Source organism: Chroicocephalus ridibundus, chromosome 11 (assembly GCF_963924245.1).
Source record: "Chroicocephalus ridibundus chromosome 11, bChrRid1.1, whole genome shotgun sequence".
Classification (NCBI taxonomy): Eukaryota; Metazoa; Chordata; class Aves; order Charadriiformes; family Laridae; genus Chroicocephalus; species Chroicocephalus ridibundus.
Window position 1 is genome coordinate 14288182 of NC_086294.1, and position 21211 is coordinate 14309392.

Sequence of the window (21211 nt, forward strand, 5' to 3'; positions counted from 1 at the left end):
CAGTATTTAATGAAGCAGTAAAGAACTGACGCTTTCAAAAGAGGTGATAGACCCTAAATAAGTAAATATAAAATGGTAACAATGGCATGACTGCCTAATTGTATTTTCACAGTATGCCTCTTCAAAACATACTTATTCTCTCTGCTTTCTAGACAGACACAAGCAATCTCTAATTGATGCAGCCCTCTGACTGAAGCAACATCAAAAATTGTATTAAAAATATAAAAATCCCCAAACAAAGCTGCACAGGCCACTCGTCCCCTGCCGTCAGAGCAGAACAGTTCATCTAGGGCACGCGATGGAGGATCTGGCAAAAGAAATCCCCCCTCAGCCTCAGGACACACCATGTCTGCAACGCGCCCTGCAGGTTTTCATCAACCCTGTAGCTCGGATGCCCAAGCACAAACAATAAGTATTTATTTTATTTTTAGTAAAATATATATACCTTATGCAATGAGTAGGAGCTACAAAACCTAGATGGGAAAGCTCCTACGTTTTTTTGAAGGGATAATGAGCAAAGGGAAACAAAAGATAGAAGAAATACTAATTCCATAAAGTCTACCATTGCTGGAATTCCTAGAAGTAATACAATTAAGAGGGACTAGGGAAAACATTCTTTTATTTCAGTATTAGATACTGCTTCAGATGGTTTACACACCCACTGTGTGCATTCTTTACCAAAACATGGGCAGAGACCCAGCCTTCAGAAAAGGTAAGCGTGTTAAACGGATACCTGAAAATAGAAAACCAGAGAGGTGTTTTACCTCAACTAACTCAAAATGACTGGTTTTAGGGGGAGAAATAGCTTGACTTCAAGCTGCCAGAATATCCTGCACTCTTATTCAAGCGTCACATTACCAAAAAAAAAAACCCAAACCCAAAAGAAATAAGAAGTGTGTTATAATAATTTCAACTAGTTATGTCAGCCAGACCAAATCTATCTGGAAGGTTCAGGGAACCAGATTTCCAACTTCCAGCCTTTTCTTTCTTCTCTGCACGGGGTGATGCTGAAATTGTGAATGTATTGTTACACAGCACAAGCGGTGAACAAATTAAGACTACTAAAACCATTCTGTTGACTTCCAAGAACACAGCATAGCATCATTTATCTTAATACAGTAATACCCAAAGTCAACTGTTTTTCCCAAGTTCAAGTCTTCTGTACTCCATATGAACAGATCAGGACACAGTTCTTGCCCCCAGGATCCTACGGTCTGAAAGATCTTGCCGTGTTATGACACGCACCAATTTAACATAACTCTGTTTGTTTTGATTTTTCTACTGCTATCTTTGAGGAGAAAAAAATATGGAAAACGGCACTGGAAGAAACAAAATAGTTTGAATTGTATTTTTATGCAAATGAAGTAAAGATAAACTCTGTGTCCTCTCTTAACATATTTCTGCTTGCCCATAGACGCAATAAAAAGCAGCCTACTAAAAGCTTTTCATCCCTCCAAGAAAAGAATCGTCTAAAAGAAAAATGAGTACTTGAAACAATTCTAAGCAGTCAATTTGTTAAGCCACCATGCAAGTTGCTTCTGCTTGGAGCAAAGCAGCAATACCAACAAGAGCTGCAAACCGCCGTGTGAGCTGCATCAGGATTAATTATAGTTTATATTACAATCTCTGGATGTAAGGAGAGCAAAAGAATGACATGGAATTTTACCTGTTTTCGGACAGCAAGGAAGCTGGTTAGGCTATTGGCTTCTCTAAGTGAACAGACAGCTTAAAGGCAGATCAATCAAGCCGCTTCCTACCTTGCCATACGTTGATTTAACCTCTTCAAATCTGAATGCTCCATGATGAGCAAAGCAGAGATGAATGATTTGAAGCGAAGTTGTGGTGGGACGTGTTTAAACTAGGCTGGGAAAATTGCCTGAATATTATTTTTGAAAATCTTGCATGAAATAAGAACAGATGAGCAGTAGATATCCCATGATCAACAAGCATGTCCTACCAGGGAAACTAAAACATAGTTCATAGCAATGTCATTGTGCTGTTACTGCTATTACGAATTAAGGCAGCAAGAGGGTAACCTACTCAACAACAAACATCTGAGCATCTGCTTATGCTTACGAAGGAGCATCTCCATCAGCACAGGAACTGAAGCAGCTCTGTTTCATCCAGCAGCAGCCCAAGGTGGATTGACCTTGGTATCTCAGACAATGCGAGCTCCCGAGGCAAGGACGCTCTCTGCTTCCAGGAGGTTTAGCGGGATCTCCTGGGTGCATCCCCCTGTGCCTCCAGGCAGTGAGCTTATTCTCCAGTGTTCCCATCAGTTGGAATGAAAAGATAATTCTTGTTTCCTTTGCAGTTATTTTTTAAGAAGATTTAACATATTTAAAGCTTTTGCCTCTCATCACACGTGACTGAAACTAGTGGGCCCAACAGTTTTGGGGGAGGTGGGGAGATGAAGCAAATGGATACCTGCCAAATGCATAAAACCAAGCATGTACCGCCAACAGATCCCAGACTGAACCTTTCCAGGCAGCCCAGCCAGTTTGATTCGAGTGCTTCCCCTGCCCCTCTGTAGGAGAACTCGCTCAGGAAAAAAAATCTTTTCATATGTTCTTATTCACTGTTTCTAGCCAGGTAACATGATGGAAAAAGACCCATTGTTTGCACTGCCCTGACAAGGCTCGTGATGTAAAGGAATGCTGCTGGTTTTTAAAAAATCCCCTACAAGGGAACTGACAGGTAGTTCACTTCTATAAATTCAGGTTCACTGATTTAAGGACATAGCCGCGGGGCACAGCCGGTACTGCATTCCCTTTCTCACTGTTTTCTACAAGAGATGTTATTTTTCTGTGAGATAGTCAGGCTGGACAGTCCCATATTCAGCAGGGCAGAGTTGCTCAATTCAGCCTCGGAGCCTTTATTTCAAGAATCCTTTCTTCATCTTCTCCAGCTACCCTTAGAGTAGATTTAGCTGCCGAAGAGGCTAACCAGCTGTTCCCAGATAGCCACAAATATCCTGCAACAGCCGGGGGGGCAACCAGTTAACTCTTTTAGTTGCCAGCAGCGCCCAGAGCAGGTCTCACCCCCAGGTCTCACCGCTGTGATGTGTCTCTGGTCCAACACAGGCCTGGTCAGCTGCGGAAAGCAGGATCTGCCCCTCTGCCTTCCTCCACACGTCATCCTCTCCCCGCTCCCATCCCTCTCCTGTGGGTCGATGCCTGGGGCCACCAGCCCCCGTGTCCCCCTCACCTTTCCTAATCAGAAAGACCTGCTCTAACTCTTGGTGTGCGCCACCCAGGGCCAAACGCTCCTTATCCTCCTGCACGCTCGGGAGGACGGTGATAAACTGTCCCGCACAGCATCAGAGCTGCTGCGTACCCGACACCTGGGGAACAGCTGCTTCTTTTCTATAAAAATGAAACAATATCTTCTCTTGGAAAAACTTTCTTTCATGGTCCAGGGTCTTCTAACTTTTATGACCACAATTAGGTTATGTTTATATATTGCAATGAAATGACGGCATTTAAATCATAGGAAAATCTGGCACCTCTGTTCTGTGGTTTCTTTCTTTTTTCTGGAGAAAGAGGGTCTTGGAGAGACACCAACTATAGCAAATGCATCACTTCTAAAAATCCACAGCATGATCCTTTACCCACCTTTGTAAATCACTCCTCAACATTACAGTCATCTCGGCTTTAAAGTTACTCTGGTGCTCGTGTGTGACACACAAGGGGGGCTGTCTCAGACTGAGCTTGCTATGCTTCAGAGAAAGACAAACAGGGGCTGGGGGCAGTGATTCCCCCAGGCCCCCGGCTCACACAAGCAGCGCATCAGGTGGTGACGGCAAGGTCATATTCTGGGGAAAAGTCACTCTGAGGTATGCCAAAAGTGAAGTAAAGGTAAAGTTTTCTTCAGAAGTTTCCATCTGAACTAGAAGGCAGTTGGGCTTTTTTTAAGAGGGAAAAAATAAATAAATGCAGTGTTCAGCATGAAAAGCCTTTGCAGCAGCGAGTGACAATGTTGCTGTAGCAGGGTCTGTGTTTGCAAGGGCTGCAGCCAGCACCAAGGATGTCCCATCATGGAATTGCCTTGGTTGGAAGGGACCTTTCAGATCATCGAGTCCAACCGTCAACCTAACTCTGACAAAAACCACCACTAACCCATGTCCCTCAGCACCACGTCTGCCCGGCTTTTAAATACCTCCAGGGATGGCGATTCCACCACTTCCCTGGGCAGCCTGTTCCAATGCTTGACAACCCTGAAGTCAGGGAAGGGTTGAAGGAAGAAATTTTTCTAATATCGAATCTAACCCTCCCCATTGCAAAAGGAGCTCCCTGGACAAGGTAGGCAAAGCTCTGCCGCGCTCAGCACGAAGCTATCGAGATCTTCAGGCACTGGCTCTACTGGGAGAGATCCCAACAGCCACCCATTTGGTGCTGGCTGCAAGAAAAGGGTCTTAAAGGACATAAGGTATATAGAAAAATGCATCTCTGGAGGGTGGAAAAAGCAAAAGGCTGAACGCTACTGAAAAAACCCCACACAGCAAACATTTTTCCGAACAGTGACAGCTCCAGTGAGAGCGACAGGGCACCCAAAGGTGTCCCCTTGGCCATCCCCGCTCTGCCACCTCGCGACCCCAGGAGGAGCCCGGGGAAAAGCCGGAATCCCACTTAGTGGAAACTTTGATTACTCACAATTTTAGGCAAGCACAAGACTCACCTGAAAGGCAAACCTTGTGTAAGTAGCTATGACAGAGAGGTCATCAGTGCCTTTGATGCGTGGAGTAAAAAAAATAAATAAAATTGAAAAAGTGTTCACAAAAGGATGAAGACCAATATGTTTCCTGGGTGGTGTAATAAAAGATTCCCAGCAATAATTTCCAGGCAATTTTAGAAATTAAATCTTAATAACAGAAAGAAAGTTACCCACGTAGGTCTTGCTATTTCCAGCACTTCTTCAAGCTCATTTTGATGTGTTTGCTCTACAAACTCAGACTCTAACCAATTTCTTCAGGGTTCTCAGTAAAACCCAAGGAAATTTCCTGTCATTTTGATTTAACTAAAACCCTGTGATCTGACGAGATTGTGATGTTGACACTGTAACACTGTTCAAGCATATAAAATTGTGAATACCTTTTCTAATATATGGATGATTCTCTCCTCTGCCTTGTAGAGGACACGTACTCTGCCAAGGAAACACCACTCCCGCAGCTACAGCTCACACAAATTAATACTCTGATAAGAAAAGCTCCGTTTTTAGAAACAGCCGAGTTTGCAACACCTAATTCACTCTCGCAGCCTCGCACCGCTATTTCCACATCTCCACCTGCCGTAACATAAGGAACTAATGCTGATGTGGATGTGGCTAATAAGACGTTCGCAGCACAGGAATGAGTAAATTTGCAAGTTTTTTCATGTGTGGTACCAACTTTCCGCTCTGGAGAGGATGGGGACATCAGAGACTGCCCATGACTAGAGACGGAGGAGAAGGCCATGGCAAGTCCTGCAACAGACTAGTTAAGAAGGGTTTAAATGGCAAAGAAGTGATTTCTTTCTTACTCTGGTTAGAAAGAGACATGTGAGACAAGAGACATGCATTACCCTTGAACTTTCCAGATTTTCAGCATCTGTGAATTGAAGAGAGATGCTGTAGCCCCTGACAGCTGAGACCCATCTGCTGTTGACGTAGAACAATTTCTAAGCATCAAAAAAAGTCTTAGAAACAGCTCTCAGACACTGATAGTCACATTTTTTTCAAGAGTTATGCAAGAAGGAGGCTTAGAAATCCCTTAATTTGCCAAAATGGGAATTGTTCATGTGCCTCCTGTGTCTTCATTTGAAAACCCTTCCCTTTATTTCCACCAGGGTAGAAAGAGGCAGGTATGAAAAAAACCAAAACCCTGAGTTAATTGAGAAGAGAAAGGCAGCCAAGCGAAGTGTCGGGGTGGAGGGGCAGGCGGCAGCGGCGAGGTGGCAGCAGAGTCACTGTATGCCATGGAGCAGGGTTCCTTAGTGTATTTTATTAGCCTGATGAAGGCGAACAGGGATAAAAAAAAATAAAATAAAAAATTAGCAGTTTCTGTTACTCCTTGTGCTGCTTTCCCTCCAGGGCTGTCACTGCTTTGTTTATTTATTTATAAGGTGGGCTGCCCCGATGGGAGATGTTTTGGCCGTTTTGTGGAGTGGGAAAAGAAGTTTTCCAGAAGAAACGGATCGAAAGGAGGTTTCTCAGCACCTGAGACCGCAAATATTTATAGACGGGTGTGTTGTGACACATGAGCAATTCCACTGAAAGTAAACGGGCTTTTTAAAAATTATTTTTTAAAAGTTACAGGTGTATGTGAGGGGAATTAGCGAGAGGTCGTACCAGCTTAAACCTGGAAGAGGCAAAAAACCATCTCAGCATGCAGAATTTGCATTTCAGATACAAACTTGATACTAGAGAAAACAGAAAGAAAGAAATAACGTACTTCAAAGCCGGCCACTGCTGGGTTTGCCGGAGCCCGGTGCAGCAGCGCGGCCCCCGCCTGACCTGGGGCTCCCCGGGCTCCCCCCACTGCAAAACCACCCGATGACTAATTAAATAACACTTCAGCACAGCAAAATCATCTCGTTTAGTTTGGCTCATTATTAGGTAATTCTTCACAAGATAATTGCAAGAGAAACAGCAAGGCTCAGATAACACTTCTACTATCTCGATGCTGCTGTTGTAACACCTATAACATTTATTCGGCTCCTTGCAGAGCCCAGCACCATCCTCACCACGTTGAGCCAAACCTGTTACTTCAAAAGACTTAAAACATCTGACAACTTTTGAAGCCAATTTGAAATTAGTTGGGCCTCTCAATCCAGCTCCTATGGGGCACCGTCCACAAAAACTAATAACAACAACAAGAGTAATAATAACGATAGGAAACCAAAAACGCCCACAAGAAGAATAACTGCTCCATCAGATATATCAACCTCTTCTATGAGCAACTTGTATCTAATCCTCAGAGTAAATTATCCCGTGCACTGACAGCAGACATGTAATGAAATTGCTTTGCCACTGGCCCTGTTGGTTTCTTCAAAATTTCTTTTATTATAGCAAATTTGTGGATTGCTTAACGCTAATTGAAGCACTTTTTGTTTCATGGGCGGAAGAACGCTTGCAAAGCCTGACGGAAGATCTGAAACACAGAGAGTCACCACATGGGAGGATTAAAGCGATGGCTCAGTACGACGCGGCACCAAGTCCCCCAGCTTTCCTTTTCCCTCCCCTCTTGCTTTCTCCTTAAAGGAAATTACACCTGCCAAATCTTCCCTTGCCTAATGTTTGACAAAAGGAAAGCTGATCAACGATCGCTCCGAGCTGCTGGTCTTCTCCCAGGAGCCAGAAGAATGAAGCTAACCTGCCACTCTTTTTTTTTTTTTTTTTTTAATTATTTTTAAAGCTCTTGGACACATGATGCCTATCGCGGGGAAAAAAATCTTTTATTCCCCAACATCCCTCTGTTGGAAAGCCCTTGCAGAAAAGGAATCCAACAGTTCATTACTTCTATCTGCTCAACACATTTTTGACATAATTGTATTAGTGCCTCATTGTGGGGCTTGAAAAGTGAAATCTGAAAAGCGGCTTTTTGCCATTGGTTTATTTATTTGCTGAAGCCCCGTTTACGCACTAGAATACAAACAGCAGCATTTGCCACTCGTATAATTTGTTTAAAGCATTATGTTCAAGAGGCCACCTGTGCTAATGCATCAAAGGAGTAAGCAGGTTGCTCTCCCTCTATTTAAGAAAGGAGAAAATGACTTTCTGAGCCAAATCCCTCCTGTCCAAGTTTGTTCTTTTATTCCCTAAGCATCCCTCTCCTCCCCAGGAGCCTGGTACCGCCGGAGGGATGCGCTGCTCTCCAGAGGAGTCGGTGCATTAGCAGCCCCTCCAGCGCCCGCAGGTTTGTACTTCTGCTGGCTCAGCCTGTTTCACCATCGCTACGGAACTCCTGTCTGGCAAAGAAAATGCATTTCCATTTTCTTTGAAAGCTATTTGACTTGGTGGGTGTCCACACAGCACTGCAAGATGAATGCACGCCATGTCCATTATAAATTGCTTTCATCTTCCATTCAGCTATAGTCTTTGGATGTCAATGTATTAATTACAATCCACGGTGCCTGTTCATCACATTACACTGAAGTATTCAATAAATACCAATTAACATATTGGAGTCTTTCCATGAATGTATCTTGCCTGACTTGGAGTGAATGGGTTCATAAAAATACATCTTAAAACAAAATAAGGAGGATAATAGCAATTCTGTAACAAATTTAGACTCATATACATCTCATATTTCAGCAGATGATGGGTTAGTAAATTGCATTAAAAGCAAAACAGCTCTATTAGCCCTGCCAGGAGATGTGTGACACCTCACAGCAGACTCCAAACTAGTCTAACCTGTATTTTTTATGGTTTATATTGCACTGAATATATACTAATGGTGAAAAAAACCCTAACAATAACTATTGTCAAAATAAGTGGAGATGTGCTCTCTAAACCCGTTAGAACACACACCTTCGGAAGCCCATAAATAACCATATGGGCTTGTCTCATGGGCTGGAGATGATTTTGGTGGCTACCATGAATTTTACATGAATTAAAGACGGACAGTGCAAACTTTTATGCTGTTTATGGCAGGAGAATGTGGCACAGAGCTCTTTTTGCTGCTACAATAAACTGCAGTCCCCTGAAAAGACTGAAAGCAAGAGCTTCTGGTATCCGTAATGGCCAAATGCAACCAGATGTTATCGCTGCTTCTGAAACAACTTTGCCTCTAGGTCCTACAGGAATATAAACCCTATCTAGCGATGCTTATGTATCAGCTACAGATGTCAGGTCTGCCATGCTCTTGTTTGGGTTTTTAGGGCAGAAAAAGGAGTTTTGGTTCCATCTGGTCTGGGCTGTTCAGGAATCTGGGTTGCCCTGCTGCAGGAAGCTGCGCAGGACGGGAAGGTCCATGCCACCCACCCCAGCCAAGGTGTCCTCAACAGGCAACCACAGCCTTTCACTGCAGGACCAGCGTATTAACGAAAAACACATTAGCATTCCTAAGAATATTAAAGAAATGAGATTCCCATCCTACCAAACAGGCCCTGCCAGATGGTTCATTTTTAACTTCATTGCTGTAAACTGCGGGAAATTGTAACTTTACTTGTGGAATTACACCCAAAATGAGTGGTCATCCTCTGGAGGAACTCCCTCCCAGGCACATAAACCACCAGGTTTTGGGGAAGATGCTGAGCAGCAGGCACCACAGCACATCATTCTCCAGTTTGACCATAGAAGCATTAGTAAATGCTTTTCCTCCAGCTCCCAATTTTATTACAGAGGGTTGTGCTAACAGAGATAGGTTAGATACCCAGAACAACATTAAGCCAGGACCAGCAATAGTAGCGCTGCATTTCCTCTCAGCAGATTGCTAAGGACTCCGTACACAGCTCCCGAATTTTCATGGCAGAAAGGATTTTTTTTTTCCCCCACCAGCAATGGGATCCTTAGATCAGTAGCCTTTCGGAGGTGAGCGGAATATAAAAGGGAGACATTTATGCAGCATAATTTTTTATGAGTCTAACTGTAAGAGCTATCAAATAATAGCTGTGAGACTGCATATTAAAAATAGGCATATAGTGCCTTTGCCGTAAAAACAAACAGTGCAGCGGCCCTGCCTGACCTCGGCCAACACGGTGTCACGACTTGGCAACGGCTCTTGGGTTTTCAGAGACCAGGGTCAAACTAAGCTGGCCTTTTTTTTTTTGCTTCCTTACATGAACAGCAGGATGGCAAACCCAGCTGCAGGTGGAGTTTCAGCAAACGGGATGTGATGGAAAACTCTATTTCGGGGTAGCACCGGACACTGCAGAAAGCCGAATTTTCTCTGCGATTAAAATGAAGCAGGAATGACACGGGCAATCAGGCCACAGAGCCAGACAGGAGCACAAAACCACAGGAAAAGATGGTCTGGGCAGTGTCTTTCAGGAAAAACTTAAAAATCAAGTCTCTACCTGAAAGCAATGCCAGCAGCAGCTCCATCAGACCGGAGCCCTGCACTGAAACTACGTGAAACCAGGCTGTGGGAAAACCCTGGGAAACGCAGCTCATGCCGAAACGCAGCCTGAAAGTGCATTTTGAATGTTACCCTGGTCTTTCAAGCTCTCAATTCTCCCATTTAATTTCCTGTTCAAAAGGTGTGTGTATACCTTATGAAATCACGGGGTGAGGATATTTTTATTCTCTCTTTTCCCCCCGCTCCTTTTTAGCTGCTTTGCTTTGAAATTACTGTCATCCCCACTCCCTTTCCCACCCCTCTTCTGCACTCCCTCCCCACTCCAGCAGTTTTTGGGGCTGCGATGCCCAGTGCTCCAAGACAATGCTGGGTTCCAGCTGGCCACAGAGGAGGACACTGCTCCAAATGCCCTTCAGTGCCCAGCGGGTACCGTGACCTTTTCTAACACATTATTCAGGTTTGCATGATGAACAGAATGACCAATAAAAAGAAAAAAGCCACCATATACTTAGCATGTTTCTTTTTTTCCTTCTTGGTAAATCACGGTCACAAATTACTTCTCTAAGCATTAAGTTTCTAATAACAGTGCTGGGATGGCAGCGCATGGACCATAATGGAAGTTATGGAATCTAAATGTGGCTTAAAGCATGGGTTCAGTGGGACCTGAACTTACTGGACAAAGAGAAACAAAAATTCTGCTGACATAGTTTATATACTGCAGAGGGAAAACCTGGCGGCAGAAGTGGTGCTTTGGAAGCACGGCAGGCTCGAGCTGCGAGTTATTTATTTCTATTGATGGCTCTTGATGTTCTTGCTGAAGTTTTGATCATCAAGAAACTTGAGAATGAGCTTTTTATGATGGTACTACAGACAGACGTTGGCAACAGCTGAGTTTCACCTCAAATCCTGATGCCACTGAAGCATCTCCGAAGCTTTTTACTTTTCTCCAAAGGCTAGCACCTTTTTTTATTCTTTTTGGAAGTATTAAAGCAGAACCAACCTTTGAGTTCAGCTTATTCAATTTCCTACTGCTATTTTTTTCAGCTTCTATCTGGACATCCTGGATTTGTCAAGGAGATTTTCTCCTGTGAAGAACATGAAATAAAAACATCTCAGCTGTGGCTCTACATAAATCGTACCATTGCACTGGGGATATGTACTGTACTTGGTAATTTTCTGATGGCTGCTCTGGCATTTTGATTAAAAAATTAGCACTGCAGCTCAGCAGTGTTATACAATATCAATAAAGTACGTGCTAAACGGACTAAGAACTGGCTGATGGATGGATCTCAAAAAGCACTTCTCAGAGGGGACCACTCAAACGGGGCTGTTTCTAGCGGCGCCGCATGGAGAGTCATCCAAAGCCCAAATCTGTTCGACATCTCCATCGAGATCTGGAACGAGGACAGAAATCCCAGCTGACATTACGGACAGCAGAGAGTGACAAAGTGGAAGGCAGGACTCAGGTACTGAGCTTTTTGGGTTGGCTAGTAACCTGTGCCCATGCACAATAAAATATTTTAATATAAGCACATATACAGTTATGTATCACACATTGACCACACGTCCAGGAATGAGGAATGCGGGACAGAACCATAAAACGAAAAACAGATGAGGTAACTAATTCTGCCCCCACCTTTAGCAGGGGAAAGGGTCAGTAAGTGACAAAACACACAACAGCGGCCAAAGATGAGTGTGATCCCTGCCTGGACGGTTGGGAAGGGGAATACAGGCACATGGGAGATGCTACTCTGCACCGATGCTGGTGGTACCGAACCTAAAAGGCAGCAGGAGCTAGCTAAGACAAACACAACACGAATCGGGAGCGGTAGCTGCAGTAGACACATTTGAGACAGATGTGGGATAGACTTTTTCCAATACGTTAAGGAACATTTTTGGCCTTAAAATCTATGAATCTGCTAAACTGGTCAAAGAAAAGATGAAGAGCATGTAGGTGGAGAAGGGATTCAAAGCATCCACGAGATGCCTGAAAGGGCAAGGAGAGAGAACACCCACAGCGGCTTTCCTTAGATGAAGGCAGATTTCAAAAGAAAAGTATAGCTCTAGCAATTACCCACTAGGAAAAAGCAGGTAGAGAATACAAGAGGAAGACAGGAGCCAAGATGTTCCAGATTGTGTGTAATAAAACAAGGCCTAGGGAAGCCTGCCCAGGATGCTGCCATATCACGCTTTTGACTTCATGTAAAATCTTATGCATTTTAATGATGATTTTCCCCATTTTTAGTGAAAAAACCTTTTTGCTTCATGATTATGTTTGCATTTGCTTCACAAATTCCTCAGAAAGACAGGCTTTGAGTGAAAAAAATAAAAGTAAACGCAACGCAGAATGTTTGGAGCCGATTTTCAGAAATGGCATCTGCTTTTGCAAGACAAGAACGAAGCCCTAGGAAAGCCTGCAATTCCACACTCCCGGCTCACTGAAAAAGCAAACGGTACTTTTTAGATCTCTACCTATGTGATCTGAAGGTGCGCATGTATGTCTAGGACTGTCAGCCATTTTATGATCTCATCAATATTTGTATTTGCTGTTCACTGACGTAATTTTGTGTCTGCAAGCAACCGAAAATGCTATTATTTGTGCCTGCGAAATTGCTTCAGTGAATATTGCCGGTATGGATCAAATAATTTTTTGAGAAATGGTATTTGCCTGGTTTTATGCGCCAGTGAGTCACTCATAAGTACTTATAAATATTTAAATATTCGACTCCTGCAAGAGTCGGTGTAGACATTTGATATGGTTTGTACTACATCACCTCTGAAGCACTACTCCACACTGCAAATTCTTGCATTTAAAACCGAGATTAACAAATCAATGCACCCTGAAAAGCATTTTAAAATCACCAGTACATTGTATTCTAGTGAGTTTTCTTTGCAATTTGTAGACAATAGATTTCCAATAACAACTTGTAATTAGTTCGTTTTCTCTTACTCAGTCATTACATGTTAAGCCTGTTGACATTTCGCAGATGGTATCTTCGAAATGAGAGGTATTTGAAAAACTCCTGGAGTTTGGGAATTCACACTCGAGCGCGCCGGTTCCCGCGTGCGACTGATATGTGTGCGCAGAAAGAAACAGCAAACCCAGCGTCAGATACTCTCTCTGCCTTTTTCCGAAAAAATCTGGGCAGCAATTCTTGACCAAAACCCAGGAAATCATGATAATTTTAACCATGCCTACATTTGCCATTAATTCTGCCAAAATTTTATGTCAGGAGACCGAAATATTTCAAATCACAACACAAAAATGTACAAACTAAGCAGAGTACAAAACCAATCAGCAAACCTGGTTAGATTAATTCACCTCTGATGTCAACATGGAAACATTCCCTTTTTCAGTCTAAAGCAAAACCTCTTTCCACCATTAAAGATGCATCCACGGGCAAGGTATTTTTTTCCTGATCTGAGCATTCTTAGCGTTTTCTCTGGAATCATATTTTAGCATTTGAAGCATTTTTGCTTAGAATAAATTTGTCTTTCTTCCTACAAATTAATTCTGTTGTTTTATTTTGTTTCTTCTGAGAAAATGCCTTTTACTTGGTTCGAAATGCAGCGAAACAATTGAGAATATACAACAAAACCTGACTCTGACAGATGTTTTGTGGAACTGCAAGAAATGCAGGGCACTTTGCTGGAGCCCAGTGATAGATTTTAGACTTGAAGCTCACAGCTGAAGATTTCCACAATGAGCAGAGCTTTACAAAAGAGCAAAAAAGAAATCACCTTCTTTGCAGAATGTGTTTCTTTGATAGCAAGGGAGAAAAAAAAAAGAAGAAAATCAAAGCAAGAAAATTTTCCACATTCAAAAATTACCTGCCCATTAAAATGGAGTAAGGATGAACTCACTTAGATGTCTCCCCAGCTGAGGAATCCTACTAGCCAAAAATTACATTTTCCAGGTGCAACAGGGTCATTCCTTGTGCTGAAGCCAGGCATCTTACACTGCATTTATGAGCGAGGCAAGGAGCTAGGTGCTTCTGAAGATGATCTAAGAAGTCAGGACTTATTGAGCAGGGAGACCCCGAGCGCTGATCAAAGGCAGCCCTGACCTGGAGCCTGTCCCTGGAGCACCGGCATCAGCCCAGGCACGGAGAGCCCCTCAGCCCTGGTTTCTGTGTCTGCCCTTGGCGAAGCTGCCGTGCCTACCTACAGCACACCGCTGCCAGCTCGCCCCTAATAATGCCTAAAAACCCAGCGCAGGATCCCAGCATGGCTGTGGAAACGCTGGTTACCAAATGCTGTTGCAGTGATTTGCATGCTGCTTGTTTTTTTCCTTCCATCCCTGCTCAGCCAGTCTGCACCTGCTGCAGAAGTTGAGCTGAACAGTTTTAAATTTCTGCTTTTTGCTTGATTTTTAACTGCTAGGTCCGTTTGTGCTACAAGACTGCATTATTACATTCATCATTCCAGAAAACGCCCAGTAAGTTGCCTTGATCCTCAGTAACACGGCTGCCTCAAGGCAAGCGGGAATGGGCTGTGTTGGCCAGTTGAAGGAAACCTCATTTCTTCCCCGAGTAGTTCCCATCACCTCTAACGCTGCCTCCAACCGAGAGGAGAGGCCGGTGCTCCCCTGCTTGCTCTGGCGTGTTTGAAGTTTCTATATCACATAGCTCACAGGAGAAGCAAATCAATGTTGGTAAGCTAATGAATTATTTCCAAGTTTGTACCAATATCTGCAGCAACATGAAAGAAAAATCACATAGCAGGGAGATTACAGCCGAAGAGGCAGAGCATAGAGCACGAATTGTCAATATTTTAGGACTGTGATTTGATCCTGTAGATAACTGTTGCCACAAAATTGCTTAAGAGAACACCTCAAGCAAAACATTTTATCTCACAATATAGTTGTCCAATATAATTAACCTGGCTTGACCAATCTAGCTGGAAGGTAGCAGTAACAAATACCCAATCCTACGTGCCATGCCATTGAGGAGAACAGCTTTGTAAAGATGTGAGTAAACACTTTGTCTGAACATGGAATTTACAGACGCAATTTCTGCTGGAAGGGCGGGCTCACCAGGTGTATGGGGAATACGTATTTTTCCAAGGACAGGTATTCATTTTCCTCACACTGAATTTATTTATCACCCTCATGAAGATGAGATGTCTATCAAGAACAGTTACACTTCTGAAACCTTCCTTCCTCACTCAACATCTCCCTCACCCGCTTGACCCAAAGGCCCTTTTTTAGGTTTCAGTCCCTCTTCATCCAGGTAGACTTTGGCTTTTCCCCGACAAGCATCGATCTAAACATTTGGGACAATTACACAGCTCTGCCCAGAGATTCACCCAACACTCATGCCCAGGCCAAGCTCCTGATTAATTTTTTCACCCAATTCATTCAAATGCACTCTTCCCTGGGGTTTCCCAGTCCCCCGCTGCAGTGCTGGGAAAGGCCAGGTTGGACGGGGCTTGGAGCAACCTGGTCTGGTGGGAAGCGTCCCTGCCCAGGGCAGGGGGTTGGAACTAGATGGTCTTTAAGGTCCCTTCCAACTCTAAACATTCTATGATCCCATTTTAACATTTCTCCATCGTGCTTTTTTTGATAAATATTAAGGACAGGTCGAAAAAATAAAATAAATCTGAACTAAAGCAGAATCAGGGAAGAAAACAAACTCCTTGCAAAGAGTGTAACAGCATTATAAGAAAAAGTTTAAGAGAAGAGCGCGCTGATCCTGCAGCCTCTTCTGTGTTCATTCCTGCATGAAATTCACTCCTCCTTAACAATATTTGTGTTCTTTACATGGTAACGTATCTCTCATCTTAGAGAAACTGCAATATTCTGTCTACATGTAACATATGCTTGGGAAATAACGACTGGACTGAAAAATAACAATTTGGTTATTTTTCTTTCAAACTGCCTTTGTGTTTGTTTTTTTTTTTCTGGTCCAGATAAGACATTAAGGATCGCAAAATGTCACTGCAGAGCCACTACGAACTGTGATACGGCAGCCTTCGAGAGCTGCAGCGGGAAGCGCAGGGCACACAAGGCAACAGCACTAAGCCACGATGGCGTTGAGACGGGGAAATTACTTTAGGGCATAATTTCTAACCTGACCTAATGAAACATTACTGGTCTTTTACACAACCTCAGTCAAAAAGCTTGCTAGGCCCAGTGTGCCTTACTGCAGTGGGGTAGCAGAGACCCCCACAAAAGGCCTTTTCTGTGCTCCCACAAACGTAACGAAATGCCAAGGGAAGCTGTGGGAAGGGGATGTTGGTTAGGAGAGCGCTCTAATTGCCAACGAGCTGGAATTTAAGGGGCTTTTACCATAGGGTTAATAACTTCTTATTAGCTAAACAATGTTGACAAGATAAAGCCATTTTGATGGAATGCATGTTTTCCCTCTCTCTGACATATTTGTATTACAAATTGACCTGTCCACATTGATGATAATATAGATCTAGAAGATTACACTGATTTTTTTTTTTTCTTCAGCTAGGCTTTCACATCTGCCAACCTTCTACTTTCCCATTAGGGAAGACAACAGGAATGCCAAAAGTGACATGCTTAATTCTAATGACCTCCAGTCAGATACGGTTCCAAAAGCTATATCCAAAAATCACTCGTCTGAGCGTATTTAAAGTATGACTCAGCTGGGTGATGTGCTTGCCAATTCACCAGACTCTCTCCATGCTGATTAATTAGATGCATGTTCTGCTTTAGCTCTTATGACAACTAAGCCTTTTATTTATTACTCATTTATCAAATCTTTGTGACAATATAAAGACAACAGACAAATATACTTGCTAGTACTCTCTATTTTTGGAATGTGAAAAACTTGAGATAACCACATTAAAAATTATTTCTTTTAAATTATGGTCGTGAGCCTGCTTATCTAATAAAATTTATTAATGAGAAATTAGAAGATACCTACAAGTCGTTCTTGCCAGAGCTGCCAGGAGAGCATTTTATCCATCTCATACATTACTTATGTATGATTAAGTCGATTTGAAAAGTGATACTTTAATCCTGTGTTAATTGATATTTCTAGTCATCCCCATACGTGCAAGTCAGCTCCTAAAAGTTGTATTCTTGGGATTGAGGAACAAAAGAACATCCAGAAAATCAGAAGAAAGATGATCAGGTTAGTAGGAGAGCCACTATTTCTGCTTATAATCCAAAACTGTGCATTAAGATGTGTATGCAAATGATTGGCGTGATTAGAAATTACTATTAAAAATAGCACCTATTAGATGTAGTGCTCATAAGGGTGAAACAACATTTCAAAAAAGGTAAGAGATTGGATTCTTCTCATCCACGCAGTTCTCATTGATTTACAGCTCATCAACATGGATGGGGATCAAAAATACCCTTTGAATCTCTGTGGGTCTTGGAGAGAGACGATGGGTCAAGAGTAAGCAAGAGAAATACACGGAGAGAGAGAAAGAGATCATTTTGGGGCTCTGTGAGTTACAGAAAGGCCACGAGACTCTTTAACATGAAATGCAACTTCTAAAGCAGCACAGGAATGACAAATTGGAAAGCTCTTCACGTTATCAAGGTCATCTTCAAACCTTTCCAACACTGCAACACTATCCCCGAGCACGGTGCACCGAAACAGATGTAACGGAGTTTTTGAGAGGATAAATTAGACGGAGACTTTCTGATGTCACTGAATTCTGGTGATTATGTTCCTCGGCTTGCTGAGCAGCCATCCCCGCAGCCTGCTGCCAGTGTGCACAAATGAGCGGCTTGGGTGAATTTCAAGCAACAAAAGGCTCACCCTAATGGGCCACAAATATGAAAAATGTGCGGGATGTTGTACCTTTAAACTACTGTTGCAAGCCAAATTCTGACTCATAACGACGCACAAATTTCATAAACACTTTAAGGACTGCGAACCGCAGTGTGTGCTTAAGACGAGTGTTTGAAGTATTTTTGAGATGTTTTTCCTACATTGTGTAATAAAGTAAAGGAAAAAGATACACTTTCCCCAAGCACTAAAGTTCACAAACAGAGCCCGCAAAATTTCTAAAGCTGTAAACAATAAACTTTGTTTTTAAATTAAAAACTGATGAGCCACTAACCACTCTCGATAAAAACGGAGATTCTACGACAACTGAAAATGGAGAGTAAGTCTGATTTTCAGCTTCACATGGAGAACAATTCATTTACAAAATCCTTTTGATAGACACTCATTACATCTTGGGTTTTGTTACAATATTTTTGCAGTTTATCGATTACTATCTCTGTTCATTGGCTAATATTTTGTACTTGTCTTATTTTCATTGCCTACTTGATTAATCCAAATATGCCTCCAAATAACTGTGTGTCAAGCCTTTATAGCTGGGTTAATTCACTTTACGGCCTTCTTAATGTAAGAGGTTTTATGTTTTACTGTATATCTGCTGGTTTGAGTGTGCTCAGTTGAATTAAACGCATATGCAGTTCAAACAGGTCCACGGTGACAACTGGGGCTAATTTTAAAGCACTTTAAACATTATTATCCAAAGTTGTTTGGGGTTTTTTTTGTAATGAAAAGCCAGAAGTCAAGAAAACAAACCATTCTCTTTAGAAAACAGGATATTTCGCAAAAATAGAGGTTTTGCATTATCATCGTGGCTTGCCAAAGAGCATCAGCAAGGAATGCGCTGGGGCGGGGCACAGGGTGACTCTCACACACACCAAGCGTTTCCCACCCAGCAGGCTCTGGAGCACGGTGCCCTGGTTTAGAACACGAAATCAAGAGGTAGTGAAATTCCTTTGTCTTTAAAATGCCGAAGCTTTGAGAATCCAGCTTAAAAGGAAACCAGCTTGTTATCAGCCTTTTACCTGCACTCAACAGTTCAACGGCTGAATCCTGGTTTTGTTTAACGACCATTAACAACGTCTTTGATTAAACCACAGACAAGTGCTCTGTAGCTCACTATCCTGATTGTTGAAAAGCCCGCCACATTTTCTGTCTGTCTTTTTCAGTATCCCAAAGGGACAGGCATCAATAAAACCTTTTATCATCTGGGTGGAGGAGACAACGTGGGCCTTTTCCAGGGAAGTACTTCAATAAACGCTTAACTTAAAAGCATGAACGTAAAGTTATGAAGATAAATGGGATAACACAAGCACTTATTTTTTCATATTGTTTAAGTAGCTCAGTAATCTAGGAAAGCTTGCAAATGGTGCCAAGATACGTACCGAGATTGCACACCATAATCCAATTACTAACACGGAAACAAATGGCAGAAAGCATAATTCCCAGGCAGAGTATTCAGTAAAACACCTTCCCCACATCAAACTAACTCATATTACTGCGAGACATTTGGACAGGTTTCAACCCTGTTTCCTCAGGGTTACTTGGAAACCACATACTCAGGTCTACAGACCTGGCCAGTTCACCAACATCTCTCCATCGCCATCAACCATAAGCCAGCAACAAGAAGTACAACAAAATACAGAAGAAAACAGTAAGCCCCACACGCTTTTACCAACATCCTAGTTCATGCTTATCCTTTGGATCACAGTAACCTTTAGAAACAAGCCTTCCGTAGTATTTTCATGGCATTAAATACAAAAAGGGATTATCTTTGCTGACCGTGTCTGGGAAGACAACATTGCCACCACAGGTATTTGCATGCTTTCAACACCCAGGACAGACAAAAGCTTCGGGACTTACGGAATGCTGTATAGAGCTCCTGCAGGGTTAAGCGGCCGTCATTGTTGTAATCATCAAACCGGAGAAGGTCTTCTAGTGTACAATCCAATAAATCATCTTCCAGCTCCTCCTTCTTCATTAGCTACAGCAAAGAGAACAGGAAAGCTTACATATGATGTAAAGATACAGCCTGCCGTCTTGGCTCACCCAGCGGATTTTCCATTACACGACCTTTGAGGAAACATATATATATAGATATATCTTATCTATTGTCACGTATTTGCTTTGTATCAAGATACAACTGATATTCGCATTCCTGCTGCAATTCATGGGCCATGGACCGTTGAGGGTGAGGAGCCTCTTCCTTCAGCAGCAGCACATAAATGCATTTTCACTTTGCAAACGTATTGAAAAATAAATGTTCCACAGGGAAAAAGGAAAGTCTGTTTTTCCTCTCTCCCCTGGAGGTAAGGACAAAATTTTATTCCTTGCTTTTAGGACTAGAATGGGCAAGAGTGGATGCTGTATTCAACACTGATGTGTTTTTCCAGCCCCTGACAGTCTGTTTCTTATGTATTCTAAACATTTCACACATTCTACATTAAAAATGAAGAGAGCTTTAGAAGCCGTACATCCAACTCAGCAAATTGCCAAACTCAGACCTAAGCATGATGAAAATGTTGGGTTCTCTGAATTTATTGTAGAACAGGAAGAAAACTGCTGAAATGTTGCATCTTCCGGGCAGGAAGGATTTTTGCTGCAGTCCAGGGACTCTTTTATTTACTATTCCAGTCTTGGCCCATTATATTGAAGCAATTTAAAGCAATAATGCTAAAAAAATGACCCTTCACCTAGCAAGTAAAAATGTTCAATAAAAGTGAGATCAACCATAACTTCCAAGATCAATCTTCTAAAGATGGAAATTTCCCTTTGTCTACCTTTGTATTGAAAATTGATTAACTTTTCATAAGACTGACAAGTTTTTACAAGTCCTTTTGATTTAACGTCAGAAAAAAACCCCAAAACAACACAAAACACTTCAGCTGCAACAAATTCAGGAGATTTATGAATCTGACTTTAAAATACATTAAAGTTTTAAATGGAAATAACATTCCAATTACCACCCTTGCTAATAGCCCTGCGCCCCCATGGCTGCAAACCTACACGAGCATTTCACACTGCTGGGTCCGGAGGGAAACTATTGGATAGGGTCTGGCAGCAGCCAGGAAGCAAAGCAGCTCTGAACAGAGCGGGATGGAAAGAAGGGAGATCTAAATGAGATCTCAGGAAGAAAATCTTTGCTGTGAGGGTGGTGAGCCCCTGGCCCAGGTTGCCCAGAGAAGCTGTGGCTGCCCCATCCCTGGAGGGGTTCAAGGCCAGGTTGGACGGGGCTTGGGGCAACCTGGTGTGGTGGGAGGTGTCCCTGCCCAGGGCAGGGGGTGGCACTGGGTGGGCTTTATAGTCCCTTCCAACCCAAACCATTCCATGATTCTATGATCCGCTGCCATCTTTTTGCTCAAAGCAATTCTGTTGTGGAGAACAAACAAATGGGCAAAGATCCTCGCCGTCTCCCAGTGCTGGGTGCTGCCCTGATGCAGGACTGTCC

The 21211-nt window shown here is 42.8% G+C and overlaps 1 protein-coding gene across 3 annotated transcripts in view; it reads right to left on the reverse strand.

Annotated features, from left to right (window-relative positions):
• Positions 1-21211, reverse strand: part of FSTL4 (follistatin like 4) — a 243501-nt gene that overhangs the window by 88939 nt on the left and 133351 nt on the right. For all 3 annotated transcript variants that reach the window (XM_063349320.1, XM_063349318.1, XM_063349319.1), the window contains exon 6: positions 19627-19747. In XM_063349320.1, the coding sequence (XP_063205390.1) occupies positions 19627-19747 (121 nt within the window). The remainder of the gene's footprint in view (positions 1-19626; positions 19748-21211) is intronic.